Source organism: Thamnophis sirtalis, unplaced genomic scaffold (assembly GCF_051295495.1).
Source record: "Thamnophis sirtalis isolate CommonGarterSnake01/CBP01778 unplaced genomic scaffold, rThaSir2_p1.2 scaffold_6, whole genome shotgun sequence".
NCBI classification, from domain to species: domain Eukaryota; kingdom Metazoa; phylum Chordata; class Lepidosauria; order Squamata; family Natricidae; genus Thamnophis; species Thamnophis sirtalis.
The window spans coordinates 2,289,491-2,305,866 of record NW_028261386.1 but is presented as its reverse complement, the minus strand read 5'-3'; the positions used below and the strand labels follow the sequence as shown (position 1 = coordinate 2,305,866).

The window sequence follows — 16,376 nt, the reverse complement described above, 5'->3', positions numbered from 1 at the left end:
TTAACTAACTTAACTTAACTCCTTCCTCCCCAGGTTTGCATTCTGCCCTGCTGCGCCTCCTGGCAACCAACTATCCCCATCTCTGCATCGTGGACGACTGGATCTGTGAGGAACACATCACGGGCACTGACGTTCTGCTGCGCAAGATGCTTCTGACCAGCGCTGCCAAGAAACACTCCCCGGAGCAACTGCAGGAAGGTGGGTCTCCTAATCAGAGGTGGGCTCCTACCAGTTCGCACCTATTCGGTAGAACCGGTTCGTCAAATCTACCGAACTGGTTAGAAGAGGTTCCACCAGTGGACCCGGAAAGCAGGTCACACCTACAGAAGAGGTTCCAAAATTTTTTGAAACTCACCACTGGTCTCCTTAGAAGTAACACTTGAGTGACTTTGTGGTGAGCTTCGGGGGTTCTGACCTAGGCTTCCTGAGAAAGCATAAATCACACGCTTAGTCCCAAGCACTCTCTTTTTATTTAAGCGGCTGTGAATTGTGTTCATTCACAGCCCGTAATGAGTCACAAACAGTCTGGGAAGAGTCCTACAGAAGTCTGCCACAGTCTTTCAGGATAAGGCTGATAAGCATCCACCTTTAGCTCCCTTGAAACGATGCCAGAGACCTAATTGCCAATTAGTTTTACAAGGCCGAACGGAGCACAGAGTCAAACGGAGCTTCTCGGAATTTGAACAGACCAGAATGAACAAAATTGCTTCCTGCAAAGGATCGCGTCCATTTGTTCCTCTTTTATGTCTTATGGGAGGGGCCAATCATCTCCAAGCCTGACTCCCAAGTCGACCCTGTTTTCTTAATTGTTTTTGCCTTCTGGCAGCTCTGCGCACGCTCACACTGGGATCAGGCTCCCGTTGTTCTTCTGCCTCGCTGATGTCAGACTCCGGAGGCTCCAGAGGCAGCACATAACTACCAGATGGCAAACATACATAAAAAAACCCCATCTTCCATTACAAATTGTAGAAAGTGTGCCAGTTGGTGACAGTATTTCCATGCATCTCTTCCATAGTCGCCACCTGCTTTTCATACCAAATCGCATATTTTAAATTCACCTATATTCATGTATATCACAATTATTATATCTCGACCTTAATTTGACTATAATTGTTTTTACATCCTTTTATATATAATATTCAAAATCTAGAATAGGATTATATGATAACATTATTAAATCATCCTAAAATCATCCAATCACAATACAGCTTTATAACATATTCTAGATAAAGCTTTTAAACCTCCTCTCATAATCTCCGTGTGTTGTTTACATAAAATTTCATATTATCAAACTAATGTATATGTATTGTTATCATTATTAATCATTATTTAACTATAGCTATTGTCACTTCATTTTATACATACTACTAGTAAACTAAATTTAGCTTAGTTTTTATTATACATTTTCACAGATAAGAAAAAGAAAATGAAATAAGAGGGTTAAAAACGGTGAAACTTAAGTGAAACACATTAGAAGGGGAAATAACATAAGGAGAATTGTACCTATTTGAAATTCCTATAAGAAGGAACGCGAAGCTCCAATGTATTGTGTAAATGTAATACAATACAATAGCAGAGTTGGAAGGGACCTTGGAGGTCTTCTAGTCCAACTCCCTGCCTAGGCAGGAAACCCTACACCGTTTCAGACAAATGGCTATCCAACATCGTCTTGAAGACTTCCAGTGTTGGGGCATTCACAAGTTCTGGAGGCAACTTCTGTTCCACTGATTCATTGTTCTCACTGTCAGGAAATTTCTCCTCAGTTCTAAGTTGCTTCTCTCCTTGATTAGTTTCCACCCATTGCTTCTTGTTCTACCCTCAGGTCCCTTGGTGAATAGCTTGACTCCCTCTTCTTTGTGGCAATCCCTGAGATATTGGAAGATGCTATCACATCTCCCCTGGTCCTTCTTTTCATTAAACTAGACATACCCAGTTCCTGCAACCGTTCTTCATATGTTTCAGCCTCCAGTCCCCTAATCCTCTTTCTTGCTCTTCTCTGCACTCTTTCTAAAGTCTCCACATCTTTTCTACATCGTGGCGACCAAAACTGGATGCCGTATTCCAAGTGTGGCTTTTACCAAGGCCTTATAAAGTGGCATTAACACTTCACGTGATCTTGATTCTCTCCCTCTGTTTATGCAGCCTAGAACTGTGTTGGCTTTTTTGGCAGCTGCTGCACACGGCTGGCTACTATTTAAATGCTTGTAGTCTATGTCTAAAGTTTTTTTTTTTTTTGTATTTTGTATGTTTGGGGGGGGGGGGAAACATGCCAGAAATAAGAAGGAGGCACCTCGGTGGAGACCACATCAAACTATTTTTTTTTTTCAACATCTTTTTCTTTAGCTTTCTCAGCCCTGCAAGGAAATCACACTCGGGTCCTGCAGATTTTGGAGCACCTAACGCTCCTCTCGGCGTCCGAGTTAATTCCTTACGCCGAAGTGTTGACATCCAACATGCACCAGCTGTTCCATCCTGGAGTCCCTCGGCGAATCCTCCAGACGGTCAACAGGATTTGGATGGCGTTGAACATGGTCATGCCACGAAGGTGGGTGGTCTGGAGCTGCTCTGGCTTGGGCTTCATCTGGAGATTTTAGGACGGTAGAGACATTCGCGACCGAGCACCGTTGCCGATAGAATGGGATATGCATAGCTCAGAGTTGAACTGTGGGGCCCTTGGGGGCTCCCTGACTTTGGTGGTTTTCTTGCAGACGTTTCATGACCTAACTAGGGAATGTTGTCAGTGCTCAAAGGGGAGGAAGAGGAGGAGGATCCTTGGTGCTGTTGTGGTCCTTGGTGCTCTCTGAGCTTCCTTGTTTTCAGGCAGACGTTTCATGATCCAACTAGATAACATCATCAGTGCTAGAAGGTAGGGACTTGCTCCCTATTTATATACAGGCTTGGCAGTGTTGGTGGGAGTGTTCTGGGTAGTCCATAGAATTGGGATTTGGAGTTGGGATTTGGAGTTGGGATTTATAATTGGGAATTGGGATTTGGAATTGGGATTTAGAATTGGAATTTGGAATTGAGATTTGGAATTTAGAATTAGGATTTGGAATTGGAACTTGGAATTGGGATATGGAATTTGGAATTGAATTTGGAATTTGGGATTTGGAATTGGGATTTAGAATTTGAATTTGGAATTGGGATTTGGAATTTAGAATTGGGATTTGGAATTTGAATTTGGAATTGGAACTTGGAATTGGGATATGGAATTTGGAATTGGGATTTGGAATTGAATTTGGAATTTGGGATTTGGAATTGGGATATGGAATTTGGAATTGGGATTTGGAATTGAATTTGGGATTTGGAATTGGGATTTGGAATTTGGAATTGGGGTTTAGAATTGGAATTTAGAATTTGAATTTGGAATTGGGATTTGGAATTTAGAATTGGGATTTGGAATTTGAATTTGGAATTGGAACTTGGAATTGGGATATGGAATTGGGATTTGGAATTGAATTTGGATTTGGAATTGGGATTTGGAATTGAATTTGGAATTGAATTTGGAATTTGGGATTGGAATTTGGAATTGGGATTTGGCATTGAATTTGGAATTGGGATTTGGCATTGAATTTGGAATTTGGAATTGGAACTTGGAATTGGGATTTAGAATTGGGAGGAGTTGAAACAGTTGGTGTCCAGGATGTGAGGGGTCTGTAGATATTTTCCCAGCCCTTCTTCTGACCTTCGTAATATACAGATACTCACTGGAAGGCAGGCTGGTAGCCATTGGGTGTTTTTTTTGCAATCTTAAACTATCTGTTGAAGTGTCTATCTGTCCTGCTTGGATTTCAGTTGTGGTCGTAAATTGAGGATCCCTCTGTACCTGCAACTCCTGGGGCAGGTTAGGCTATGGTTTAATGTTAGCTTGTTTGCCTTGAGTGGGTAGCTTCTTCATATTACTTCTTGAGTGTTCGTTTGGTATTAATATGAAAGGGCAAGCCATATTCCTGGTAGTCCTTGACTTATGACCACGCCTGAGCCTGAAACTTTTGTCACTAAGCGAGACATTTGTCAAGTGAATTTTACAACCTTTCTTCTCGCAGTTCTTAAGCGAATCACTGCCATTAAATTAGTTGCGCAGTTGTTAAAGGAATCCAGCTTCCCCCGTGCGATTGCGTGACCCCAGGGCACCGCATCGGTCATAAATGTGAGTCAGTTGCCCGAGCATCTCCATTCTAATTGTCTGAATACAGGGAAGTCACAGCGGCCGTCCGAGCACAAAACGACCCTAAGTCAGTCCTTTCAGTGCCGTCGTAACTTTGAATGGTCCCTAAATGAACTGAACTACCTCTGTATAGCAATAACAAAACAGGTATTCCTGATTCTTCGCACCTGACAGTTCCTCCAGTTGATCCCTTCTGCCTATTACACCTGGCTGGCCAGTGGAAGACGGACATTTGCTGTAACCTGGGCCTTGCCCTGATTCAGCCTGCCAGTCCTGGAAATTCTTATATTTATATTAAGTAGCCAATAACCAGGCGTTGCCCAGGTATTTATTTATAGGGGGGGGGAAATGTCCGGACCAAACATAATTTCTAATGTTGGATTTTCCCCCTTGGTAGAGGGAGCCCTCCTATGGAGTACTGTGAAGCTGTTAACCATGGCAACTCTGCTGCTCTGTGCAGTAGAAGCCATTTTAGAGTAGTACAGTAGAAGCCATTTTAAGGCACAACAGGCTGTAGCTTAACAGAACACACACCCCAAGGGTGTTAGGGGTATCTTACCCCCACAATATTTGTTTCCAGAGAGTCATCTGTGTACCAAGTTTGGTTGAAATTGCTCAAGGCGTTCCAGAGTTATGCTAAAACACACAGACACACACACACACACACACACACACACACACACACACAAACACATACAGAGCCATATATCTATATCTCTATCTCTCTCTCTATTTATCTATCTATCTATCTATCTATCATTTATCTATCTATCTTGTATGTATTTTTCCTCTAGACTGTGGGTAATGACAGTGAATGCCCTGCAGCCATCCGGCAAAACGGTCAGACGGCAGAAGTACACCCAGAAGGACCTTCTCATTGATCCCCTGATTGTGTTAAGGTGTGATCCAAGGGTTCACAGGTAAGGCTGTTTTCCCTCTCTAGGTCGCCACGGTTAAGTCCATCGCTTGTAGTCGCCTGAGGTTAGCAACGCGGTTGTTAAGCGAATCTGGCTTCTCCATGGGCTTGGCTTGGCAAAAGGGGATCGTGTGACCCCCCCATCCCCGGGACATTGCAACCGTCATAAATTGGGTTCGATTGGTAAGAGGCTGAATTTTGATCCCGTGGGGACACTGGAAGGGTCGTGAAAACCGGTCATGCGCCACTTTTTTTCAGTGATGTTTTAACTTTGAATGGTGGTGTTGTGGCCCGTTGGCCATCGGCCCCTCCAACAGAGGAGGAGCAGGCGTGGGGGTCAAGGACAGTATCAAGGCAACCTGAAAGCTCCGAGGGGGAAGAGGGAATGGAGCTGGCAGAGAGAGGCAGAGGTGGAGCCTGGGCGTCCGTCATCCTTCAGTTGGAGAGTCAACAGTCCCCAGGTCTGGAGGTGGCTGATGAGGAAGAGGAGGAACAGCTGGGTCCAGTGCCTGATGCATGGATGCACAGAAGGCAGAGGAGAGGAGAGCAGTGGAAATCTATGGGACGGCCTTTGGGACGGGAGAGCCACTACTGCTAGCGAAGCCCCACCCTAGCTCTGGGGATAAAAGGCAGGGGATGGAGATGAATAGATGTGGCAGACAACTATTCATCTCCCTGCCGAACGGCCTGGTTAGGCTGCTGTATATGACAGAGACTTTTTGCTGGGGCTGCTGGCGCTCCTAATAAAGAAAACATTTACCGTATTTTTCGGAGTATAAGACGCACCCTTTTCCCTCAAAAAAGAGGCTGAAAATGTGGGTGCATCTTATACACTGAATACAGCAATTTTTGCCTCCCAAAACCCCGCCCAATCACCAAAATGGCCGTGCATAACTTTTAGAAGGCTTTTAGAGAGCTCCTGGGGGCTGGGGAGGGCAGAAATGAGCGAAAAAACAACCTGTTTTTTGCCCCCCAGCCCCCAGCAACACTCTATAAGAATATCCATGCCCTTCTCAAAAAAATGAGCCATTTTGGGGGAGTTTGCAAAGTGCAAAAACTTTTTAAATATTTTTCCTTTTCAAAACTTTGGTGCGTCTTATACTCCAGTGCGTCTTATTCTCCGAAAATTATGGTATTTAACTATGGAGGGTTTGTGGTGTTTGGGAGTCAGGTCTGAACAGGTTGCTAAACGAGGACTGCATGTACATCTCTATTTCTTCTTCTCCCTCCTGCCTTCTATGACTTTCCCCTGTTTGTGCCCCCCCACCAGGTGTCCGCCTCTGATGGATATCACCCTGCATATGCTAAACGGCTACCTGCTGGCTTCAAAAGCTTACCTGAGCGCCCACCTCAAAGAAACGGCCGATCAGGACGTCAAGCCTTTGCAAAACAACGTCACGGGTCTGGAAGGGCCCGAAGTCACGCGGGAAGAACTGAAAAACGCATTGCTGGCAGCCCAGGTAATCTTAAAAGCATCCAGCCGTTGAAAGGATCAGTTTTCAACAGCTTAGCTGCTGGGAAGACTGGTTGAGAATCCTTCGAAGCTGAATTGTTTCAAGATGTTCCCTAGTTTGGATAATGAAAACGACCAAGCTCAGAGAGCACCAAGGAGCCTTCATTTTATCCCACCTTTATTACTTTATAGATAACTGAAGACGGGGAATATACTTAATATCCTTCTTCCTCCTATTTTCCCCACAAGAGCAACTCAATGTGTAGGGTAGGCTGAAAGAGACAGAGAGAGAGAGAAAGACAGAGAGACAAGAGTTCGAGAAAGAAAGAGTGTGTGTGCGTGATGGGGAGAGAGAGAGGGAGGAGAGAGAGGAAGAGAGAGATGGAGTAGAGAGAGGGAGGGAGAGAGAGAAGAGAGAGATGGGATAGAGAGACGGAGGAGAGAGAGGGAGGGGGAGAGAGGAGAGGGAGGGAGGGAGAGAGAGATGGAGAGATGGAGGAGAGAGATGGAGAGAGAGAGAAGAGAGGGTGGAGAGAGAGAAGAGAGGGTGGAGAGAGAGAGAAGAGGGGGGAGAGAGAGGGAGGGGGAGAGAGAGAGATGGAGAGATGGAGGAGAGAGATGGAGAGAAGAGGGGGAGAGAGAGAGAGAAGAGAGGGGGAGAGAGAGGGAGAGAGGAGGGGGAGAGAGAGGAAGAGAGGGAGGGGGGGAGAGAGAGAGGAAGGGAGAGGGGGAAAGAGGGAGGAGAGAGAGGAAGGGAGAGGGAGAGAGAAGAGAGAAATGGGGTAGAGAGAGGGAGGAGAGAGATGGAGGGAGGGAGAGAGAGATGGAGGAGAGAGAGGAGAGAGGGGGGAGAGAGAGAGGAAGATAGGGAGGGAGGGGAGGAGAGAGAGAGAAAGGGAGAGAGGGAGGAGAGAGAAAGGAAGGGAGGGTGAGGGAGAGAGAGAGCCCCAAAGTCACCCGGCATGGGGGGAGATGTTGCTTTAGAATGGGTTGGCTGGAGAAATGAAACCTTTTCAAGGCCTTCACAACAGGTGTGGAGTTGAAGCAGATGGTTCCCATGACAAAGTGTACTTGTTTCATTGGAAGACATGAGAGATTGGGGGTTTGGCTGGAAAAATTGTTGTTTCATTCTATGAACTGGTGCCTGGGGAGTTCAGAGTTACCGTATTTTTCAGAGTTTAAGATGCACCAAGGTTTTGAAGAGGCAAATTTTTTAAATAAGTATTTGCACTCTGCAGACCTCCCAAAAACAGACGGTTTTTCACAAAAACGGACCTGTTTGTTTTTCAAAAGGGGGCATGAATAGCCTTTAGGATGCTGAGTCCTCCTGGGGGCTGGTGGGAGGGGCACAATTGAGCAAAAAACGGCCCGTTTTTCACTCATTCCTGCCCTCCCCAGACCCCAGGAGCTCTCTGAAAGCCTCCTAAAGGCTCTGCACGACCATTTTGTTGAAGAGGGCGGAGTTTCGGGAGGCAAAAGTGCTGTATTCAGTGTATAAGACGCACCCAGATTTTCACCCTCTTTTTTTGAGGGAAAAAGGTGCGTCTTATAGTCCGAAAAATACGGTAGTTTTGCTTCGACATTACCAGGCAGTGCATTCAGTAAACAGTAAGATTTTCGGAAGCGAAATGAACTTGGGGTTTTATTTGGATTCTCGAGCTGGATGTTGACTCCTAGTTGCTTTCCCTCACCAGCCATGGCCTGGTCTCAAACCTGCTTGGTTGCTCTTGACTTCCCTTCTTCCAGGATAGTGCCGCAGTGCAGATCCTCCTGGAGATTTGCTTGCCTTTGGAAGAAGAAAGTCCCCTGGGCAGGAAGTCCACCAGGCGGCTAAAGAGCCAGCCGGGAAGTGCCGCCCGCAGTCCTCCAAACAAGCAGGTCAAAGAAGAGGAGGAGGAGGAAGAAGGAGGAGGAGGAGGAGACGGAGAGGACGTAGAAGACAGCCTTCTCTGCAACTTGAGAGAAGTCCAGTGCCTGGTTTGCTGCCTCGTGCACCAGATGTTCATCGCCGACCCCAACATCGCTAAGCTGGTCCACTTCCAGGTGTGCGTTTGTGTTTTCAGCTGCTCTTTCGACAACCTGGCTGCTCATGCCATGCCGGACCATCTATACCCGTGATGGCGAACCTACGGCATGTGTGCCCAAAGTGGCGCGTGGAACCATGTCGCCTGGCACACGCAGCATCGCCCATTCCTCTTCCGGGTTTCCGGCGCGCATGCGCCCATGTCAATCAGCCGGCCTTTGTGCGTGCGGCAGTGCCCGAAACTGGAAGAGCTGGTTTTTAGTGTGAGCATGCACTCTGGCTAACTGATTGTCGCTCGCGCCATTAACCAGAAGAGTAGCTGGCTGGTGCGCATGAGCGTGCCGGAAACCGGAAGTTCAATTTCCGCTGCGCGCATGCCCACTGGGCAGCTCCCCTTCCAGGTCACGTCCAAGACAAGCATGTGCACTCCCTTTTTGGCACCGAAAAGATTCACCATCACTGAATAGCTTTCAATGGGTTTACAATACAATGCAATGCAATACAATAGCAGAGTCCGAAGGGATCTTGGAGGTCACTTATAAAGCCCTTCATGGTATTGGACCTGGGTACTTGAGAGACCGCCTGCTGCCAATTACCTCCTCTAGACCGATTAGATCCCACAGATTAGGCCTCCTCCAAATTCCATCCGCCGGCCAATGCCGACTGGCGACTACCCGGAGGAGAGCCTTCTCTGTGGCTGCTCCGACCCTCTGGAACGAACTCCCCGTGGAGATTCGAACCCTCACCACCCTCCAGGCCTTCCGCAAAGCCCTTAAAACCTGGCTATTCCGACAGGCCTGGGGCTAAAGAGCTGTTGCCCCCCCCTCGAATGGTATGACTGTTGTGTGTTTTTTAAATTATGTATTGTTATGTTCCGTCTTTTTTATTGTACCCCCCTCCCCTGATTTGAATTGTGAGCCGCCCTGAGTCCCCTTGGGGAAAAGAGCAGCATATAAATGTAATAAAATCAATCAATCAATCAATCAATCCTCCTCGTCCCTTCTGCAATCCTCACTCCCTTCTAGCACTGATGATGTTACCGAGTTGGGTAATAAAACGTCTGCAAGAAAACACCCAGGACTTCTCATGTCCACCCTGAGCTCCAAATATTCTCCTCTGGTTTGGCTTGAAACAGGCAGGGGGGGGGCTAAGCCAGGTGTCTTGCAGGGCCCATTTTTTTCTCCCCTTTCTCTTCAAACAGGGCTACCCTTGTGAGCTGCTTTCCCTAACCGTGGCTGGCATCCCTTCTATGCATATCTGCCTGGACTTCATCCCCGAACTGATTGCTCAGCCTGAACTGGAGAAGCAGGTACTCGCTCACTAAGCTGCCTGCCACCCCCTTCTCCTCCCCGTATGTGAGGGGGAGGGGGGAGGCGCACGAGTAATCGTCCGTCCATCCCCCAGGCTGGCTATTTTGGCTTCCATGGCTTCCTGCAGCCTCTCTGCCAACCAAAAACATGGAGGCTGAAAGTGGGTTGTGCGCCCCCTCTCCCCCCCCCCCCCCCGCAGCCCATTTTCAGCTGCAGGAGGCCGTAGAGGCTGAAAACGGGCAGCAGAGGGGGGCTGTGCATGGCCCCCCACAGTTTGTTTTTGCCGCCATAGGCACTGCCGGCCATTTTGTTGATATTTCCAGGCTGGCTCCGTGAACCGGATCTAAGCAGCCCACAAGTTGGAACCCAGCGGCAGGCCTTGAGTTTGACACGCCTGCTTTAAAGATCTTTCTTGACTCCTTTCCTTTCTTTCTTCCTTCCTTCCTTCCTTCCTTCCCTTTCTCTTTCTTTCTTTCATTCTTTCTTTCCTTCCTTTTCCTTTCTTTCTTTCTTTCCTTCCTTTCCCTTTCTTTCCTTCTTTCCTTTCCTTTCCTTTCCCTTTCTTTCTTTCCTTCTTTCCTTTCCTTTCCCTTTCTTTCTTTCCTCCTTTCCTTTCCCTTTCTTCCTTTCCTTCTTTCCTTTCCCTTTCTTTCTTTCTTTCTTTCTTTCTTTCCTTCTTTCCTTTCCTTTCCCTTTCTTTCTTTCTTTCTTTCTTTCTTTCTTTCATTCCTTCCTTTCCCTTTCTTTCTTTCTTTCTTTCCTTTCCTTTCCCTTTCTTTCCTTTTCTTTCCCTTTCTTTCCTTCTTTCCTTCTTTCCTTTCCTTTCCCTTTCTTTTTTTCCTTCTTTCCTTTCCCTTTCTTTCTTTCATTCCTTCCTTCCTTTTCCTTTCTTTCTTCCTTCTTTCCTTTCCTTTCCCTTTCTTTCTTTCCTTCCTTCCTTTCCTTTCCCTTTCCTTCCTTCTTTCCTTTCCTTTCCTTTCCCTTTCTTTCTTTCTTTCTTTCTTTCTTTCTTTCTTTTCCTTCCTTCCTTCCCTCCTTCCTTCCTTCCTTCCTTCCTTCCCAAGTGTGATTGGACAGAGAAGGCATTTGTCTTTGGTGCAGATGCTCTCAGTGTATATAAAAAGATCATAGGGTACAAATAAGCAATCGGGAAACAATATCAATATAAACCGTAAGGATACAAGCCACAAAGTTACAGTCCTGCAGTCCTAAGTGGGAGGAGATGGGGGGATAGGAACGATGAGGAGACTAATAGGAATAGCAATGCAGCCTTAGTGAATGGTTTGCTTCTCCCTGTTCCAGATCTTCGCTATCCAGTTGCTTTCTTACTTGTGTATTCAGTATGCACTACCCAAGTCTCTCAGCGTGGCACGCTTGGCTATCAACGTCATGGGAACCCTGCTGACAGGTAAGGCAGGTTAGCCCTGGAAAAATCTAACCCTGGGACCTAGTTAGTGCTGGAAAGTCAAAGGTGGGATTCCATTTCTGGAACCAGACCTCTGTTTGTAGTGGGGGAAACGCGGGACCCATTTTGCCCTTCCTGGTGAGTTGAGTGACGTTGCATCCCCCAGTCTGTTTACGTTGTCTGCCATGAATAAGATAGGATAGAATAATAGAATAGAGTAGGACAGGACAGGATAGAAAGAACAACAGAACAGAACATGGAATGGAATTAAATAGAATAGAATATAATTCTTTTATTGGCCAAGTGTGATTGGACACACAAGGAATTTGTCTTTGGTGCAGATGCTCTCAGTGTATATAAGGAGAATAAAATATATTAATCAAGAATAATAGAATAGAATAGAATAGAATAGAATAGAATAGAATAGAATCCTTTGTTGGCCAAGAGTGATTGGACACACAAGGAATTTGTCTTTGGTGCAGATGCTCTCGGTGTAGATAAAAAGACAAGATACATTCATCAAGAATCGTAAGGTGCAACAATTAATGATAGTCATAGGGTACAAATAAGCAATCAGGAAACAATCTATATCAATATCGATCGTAAGGATACAAGCCACAAAGTTACAGTCCTGCAGTCATAAGTAGGAGATGGGTGATAGGAACGATGAAAAAAAAAATTGTAAACCGCTTAGAGAGGGCTGAAAGCCCTATGAAGCGGTATATAAGTCTAATAAATAAATAAATAAATGGGATGAGAAGATTAATAGTAATAGTAATGCAGAATTAGTGAGTGGTTTGACAGTGGTGAGAATAGAATAACAGAGTTGGAAGGGACCTTGGAGGTCTTCTAGTCTAACCCCCTGATTAAGCAGAGAAAGGGCTATCCAACATCTTTTTAAAGACTTCCAGTGTTGGGGCATTCACAACTTCTGGTTCAAGCTGTTCCACTGGTTAATTGTTCTAAGTGTTAGGAAATTTCTCCTTAGTTCCAAGTTGCTTCCCTCCTTAATTAGTTGCCACCCATTGCTTCTTGTTCTGCCCTCAGGCGCTTTGGAGAATAGTTTGTATGAATTAGTATGTATTTACAAGTAGTCCTTGAGTTACGACAGTTCAAGGTTCATTTTATTTATATGCCGCCCTATTCCCAGCGGGACTCAGGGTGGTGCACAAACCCAAGGGAGGGGAAGGGGAGTTCATTTAGTGACCATTCAAAGTTACAACAGCACCGAAAAAAGTGCCTTATCATTTTTTGCACTGGTCATACGTTGCAGCATTCCTATAATCATGTAATTAAAATTCAGATGCTCGGTAAAAAGGACTCACATTTATGACGGTTGCCATGTCCCGGGGTTATGCGATCCCCTTTTGCGACCTTCTGACAAAGTCAAAGAGCACAGACAATATATATTGTAGTGTTACATTTCAGACTATACTTGTACAGATGCTGTTAAAATTGATGTGCTTTCTGGAAGTATATGTTATTCTCTGCTATTTAAAAGAAGATACCATAGCACGGGGCCTCTTCAGATCAAGCATTTGTTTTAAAAAGCTTCTTCATTTTGTTAAGCTGTCTAGAACAATAGTAAAGCAGTCTTTAAAAAATAAGTCTAATAATTTGAACTTTCTATAGGCATTTATAGTTATTGGCTTACCTCCTTGCAGCCGATTAGCAGAAGAAAACCAAAATCTGCTTCTGCCTCCCAGGAATTTACCTCCTTGCAGCAAACAGCAAGTTTCACTTTCCATTTCAGCACAGGCCTCCCGACCATCAGCTGTTTCAGGCTGCAAGGATTGCCTTAGCTTATTGCTGCTTCTGCGTTTGCTGCAAGGAGGTAAACTGTTGGGAGGCAGAGGCCAAAGGGTGGGAGGCGGTGGGTGGGCAGGGTGGGTGTATAAGACACACCCAAATTTTCACCCTCTTTTGGGGGGTGGGGGAAAAGGTGCGTCTTATACTCCCAAAAATACGGTAAGCAACCGTCTTTTGGAAATTACTACCGTTCTTTTCAAACTTCGTTATTTCTGTGGTCTCCACAGTTCTGACCGAGGCCAAGCGTTACACGTTTTTTATGCCTACGCTGCCTTGCTTGGTCTCCTTCTGCCAAGCTTTCCCTCCGCTGTACGAAGACATCATGTCCCTCCTCATCCAAGTTGGACAAGTTTGTGCTTCCGACGTGGCCACAGAAACAAGGGATTTCGATCCAATTATTACACGTAAGCCATCGTATCGCAATGCTTTCAGTCGTCTTTGCTTGCCCTTGGGCTCGTGCCAGGGACGGGCAACCTTTTCGGCATCCGAGCAGCCAAACCAGAGCGTGCACGCATGGGTCCGCATGTGCACATGCATACTGGAGGACCGGGAACCCGAAGACCAGCTGGCCGGCGGGCACATGGTTGTTTTGGGGGCTGCTTTCGGGGCGTTTTTAGTGCATTTTTGTAATGGTTCTTGTGGGAAAAACCATTGCAAAATTTCCAGAATGCCAGGAAACGGCCCGGAAAATTGATTCGTTTTGGCTGTTTTTAGGCCAATTTCCGGCACGCCAGTGCCCACGGCAAATACCAGCTGATGACGGTGTGCATGCCCATAGAGAGGACCCTGCGTGCCACCTCTGGCACAGCTGCCAAAGATTCACCATCACCTTCTTATGCCTAACATCACTTGAATGTTTCCACTCTCCCACATGTTTAACTTGGCTTATTTTCCCCCCCACCTTTCCTGCCCTGAATGTTTACCTCTAGGCCTCCAGCAACTGAAGGAAAAGCCCACGGAACAGACGAGGCTTCCCACGACCCACAAAACTGGAGGAGGGACCTCGAGCGCAGACCCCAACGTCCAACTCTGTCACTGCATTGAAAATACCTTTGTTGAGATCATTAACATGAGCGTTGGGGCCATTTAAGCGCCTCCGGATGGGTCGGGCTGTGGCAAAATCGCGGGACGCACGTGGGTTTTTTGTCGAAGTAAAACGAAGGATTGTCTGGAAACGTTTTTCACCACTGCGGCATTAAACCACAAGTCAACCACCGCTGCTTTCAGAGAAAGCATCTCTAGACTGGGGCGATGAAGATCTGTTCTCTTCAGACAAGCCATCCAGGCTGTAGATTCTGAGAAGCGGAGCATGATGGGTCAAAGGCAGGGGGAAGATGGTCTGGGGTTGCCCTTTTTCCTGCTGCAGGAATCCAGGTTTCCTTGCGTTTCAAAGAGGAGGCCATACAAACCACGATTGCCATGTAACATCATTTGGGCACTTGGATTCCCTTTTTGTTTTTAAAAATATTTCTTCAACTAGCTCCACCATATCTTGGATTAAAATTGAAAAAGTTAAATTTGAGATAGAACTTTATTTTTTAAAAATATACATGTTGTTGTTTTTTCCATCTATAACAACTATCAATCATCACGTTAACATTGAGATAGAACTTTAATCTGTGGAACTATGAACAAGCATTCAAAAGAAGCTGATAAAAAGAGACAGAAAGGAGGGAGGAAGGGGGGGGGAGAGAGACAGACAGACAAAGAGACACTCCCATAGAGAGAACCAGAGGTGGGTTCCTACCAGTTTGTACCAGTTCGGTAGAACCGGTTCGTCAAATCTACCAAACCGGTTAGAAGAGGTTCCACCAGTGGACCCGGAAAGCAGGCCACCCCTACAGAAGAGGTTCCAAAATTTTTTGAAACCCACCACTCATACACACACACACACACACACACACACACACAGAGAGAGAGAGAGAGACAGACAGACAGACAGACTCACAGAGAGAGAGAGGGAAAGAAAGAAAGAAAGAAAGAAAGAAAGAAAGAAAGAAAGAAAGAAAGAAAAAGAGATAAAAAGGAAAAAGGGACAGAGACAAAAGGAAGGAAAGAGAGAGAGAGAAAACACATGGCCAGCAAGCCACTCCCACCAGGTCACATGGCCGGCAAGCCACTCCCACAAAGGAGGCCACACCCACAGAAGGTTCGAAAAAATTTTGAAACCCACCACTGGAGAGAACCATGGGTTCACTTAACACCACGAGAGAGAGAGAAAAGGTCATACAATCAGGTCAGTCATGTGGGTGATCCGATTTACTAAGCCTCACGACTTACAACCTGATGGGCAGGCTGCATTATGGTCACAAGCTGAGGACTTGCCCGAGTTATGCCTAGAGTGAGATATGCATTTTATATGTTAATTGAAAATAATTCTTGCTGCGCACTGTTAAGTTTAGAAATCTCTGGATTAAAATACGAAAATGATTGCCCCTTTTTAGTATGCAACCACAAATCAAACATGTTTCTATTTTGTGATATCACTTAAAAACTGCGGCCATTGCCTACTAAATTGGCATGCCTATTTCAGCCCACTGCAGATTTCAGCTGTAGATTCCCCCCCCCCCCCAAATAAACCTTTTGAATGCATAGTATAAAAAGGTGGTAGATCATAGTGTTTAAGATTGATATTCTCCGTTTCAACCTCCGGCAGCTGCTGAGAGTTGAAATGATTACAGCAGGATAGAAACGCAATAAATGGATGAGGTCTCAGGGAAAAAAACAGCTTACTTTATCAGTAATTTACTTGGATGGACAAATTATTGCAAAGCGAAATTACACTACAAAACAACCACCTGCTTCTATTACCTGGGGATTTATCACTAAAGTGGAGGAAAAAAAATAGCCCAACTTTTTAGGGTTAGGTTAAGGGTTAGGATTAGGTTTAGGGGTTAATTTTAGGTTTACAGCATGCTTCTGTCTCCGCGCTGTTGTCGCCCTGTTGATGACGTCAGCGACGCGGTTTAGTCGGGCGCGGTTTAGTCGAGCGCGGTTTTGTGGTGGAACCCTTTCCCAAAACCCTGAAATGGCCCATACTGGCTGTGTTCTTGAAGCCGACTCAAATGAAATAAAAGTCCATTGTTTTACAATTAGAGTGGGAGTTGAGTAACTGGCGTAAGCATGATAAACTTGACCTGATTGTTTCAGTAGAAAAAAAAATAATGATAATAAAAACCAATGGGCAGAGCATAAAAAAAAAAAATTCACCTAAGATCAGATTGGCTTCAGCTATACTGGCATTTCAACTAAAGACACCGCTAGCGATCTTGCAGAAAGGCTGTATTACTCA

The 16,376-nt window shown here is 45.7% G+C and overlaps 1 protein-coding gene across 1 annotated transcript in view; it reads left to right on the top strand.

The window, feature by feature from the left end:
- The window catches only part of INTS2 (integrator complex subunit 2), a 46,152-nt gene extending 31,551 nt beyond the window's left edge, over positions 1 to 14,601 (top strand). The window contains exons 17-25 of the mRNA XM_087717099.1: positions 34 to 198; positions 2,344 to 2,545; positions 4,963 to 5,088; positions 6,355 to 6,544; positions 8,284 to 8,580; positions 9,762 to 9,869; positions 11,173 to 11,278; positions 13,312 to 13,488; positions 14,014 to 14,601. Coding sequence (XP_087573225.1) covers positions 34 to 198; positions 2,344 to 2,545; positions 4,963 to 5,088; positions 6,355 to 6,544; positions 8,284 to 8,580; positions 9,762 to 9,869; positions 11,173 to 11,278; positions 13,312 to 13,488; positions 14,014 to 14,174 — 1,532 coding nt within the window. The 3' untranslated portion in view covers positions 14,175 to 14,601. The remainder of the gene's footprint in view (positions 1 to 33; positions 199 to 2,343; positions 2,546 to 4,962; positions 5,089 to 6,354; positions 6,545 to 8,283; positions 8,581 to 9,761; positions 9,870 to 11,172; positions 11,279 to 13,311; positions 13,489 to 14,013) is intronic.
- The last annotated feature ends 1,775 nt before the right edge of the window (positions 14,602 to 16,376 follow it).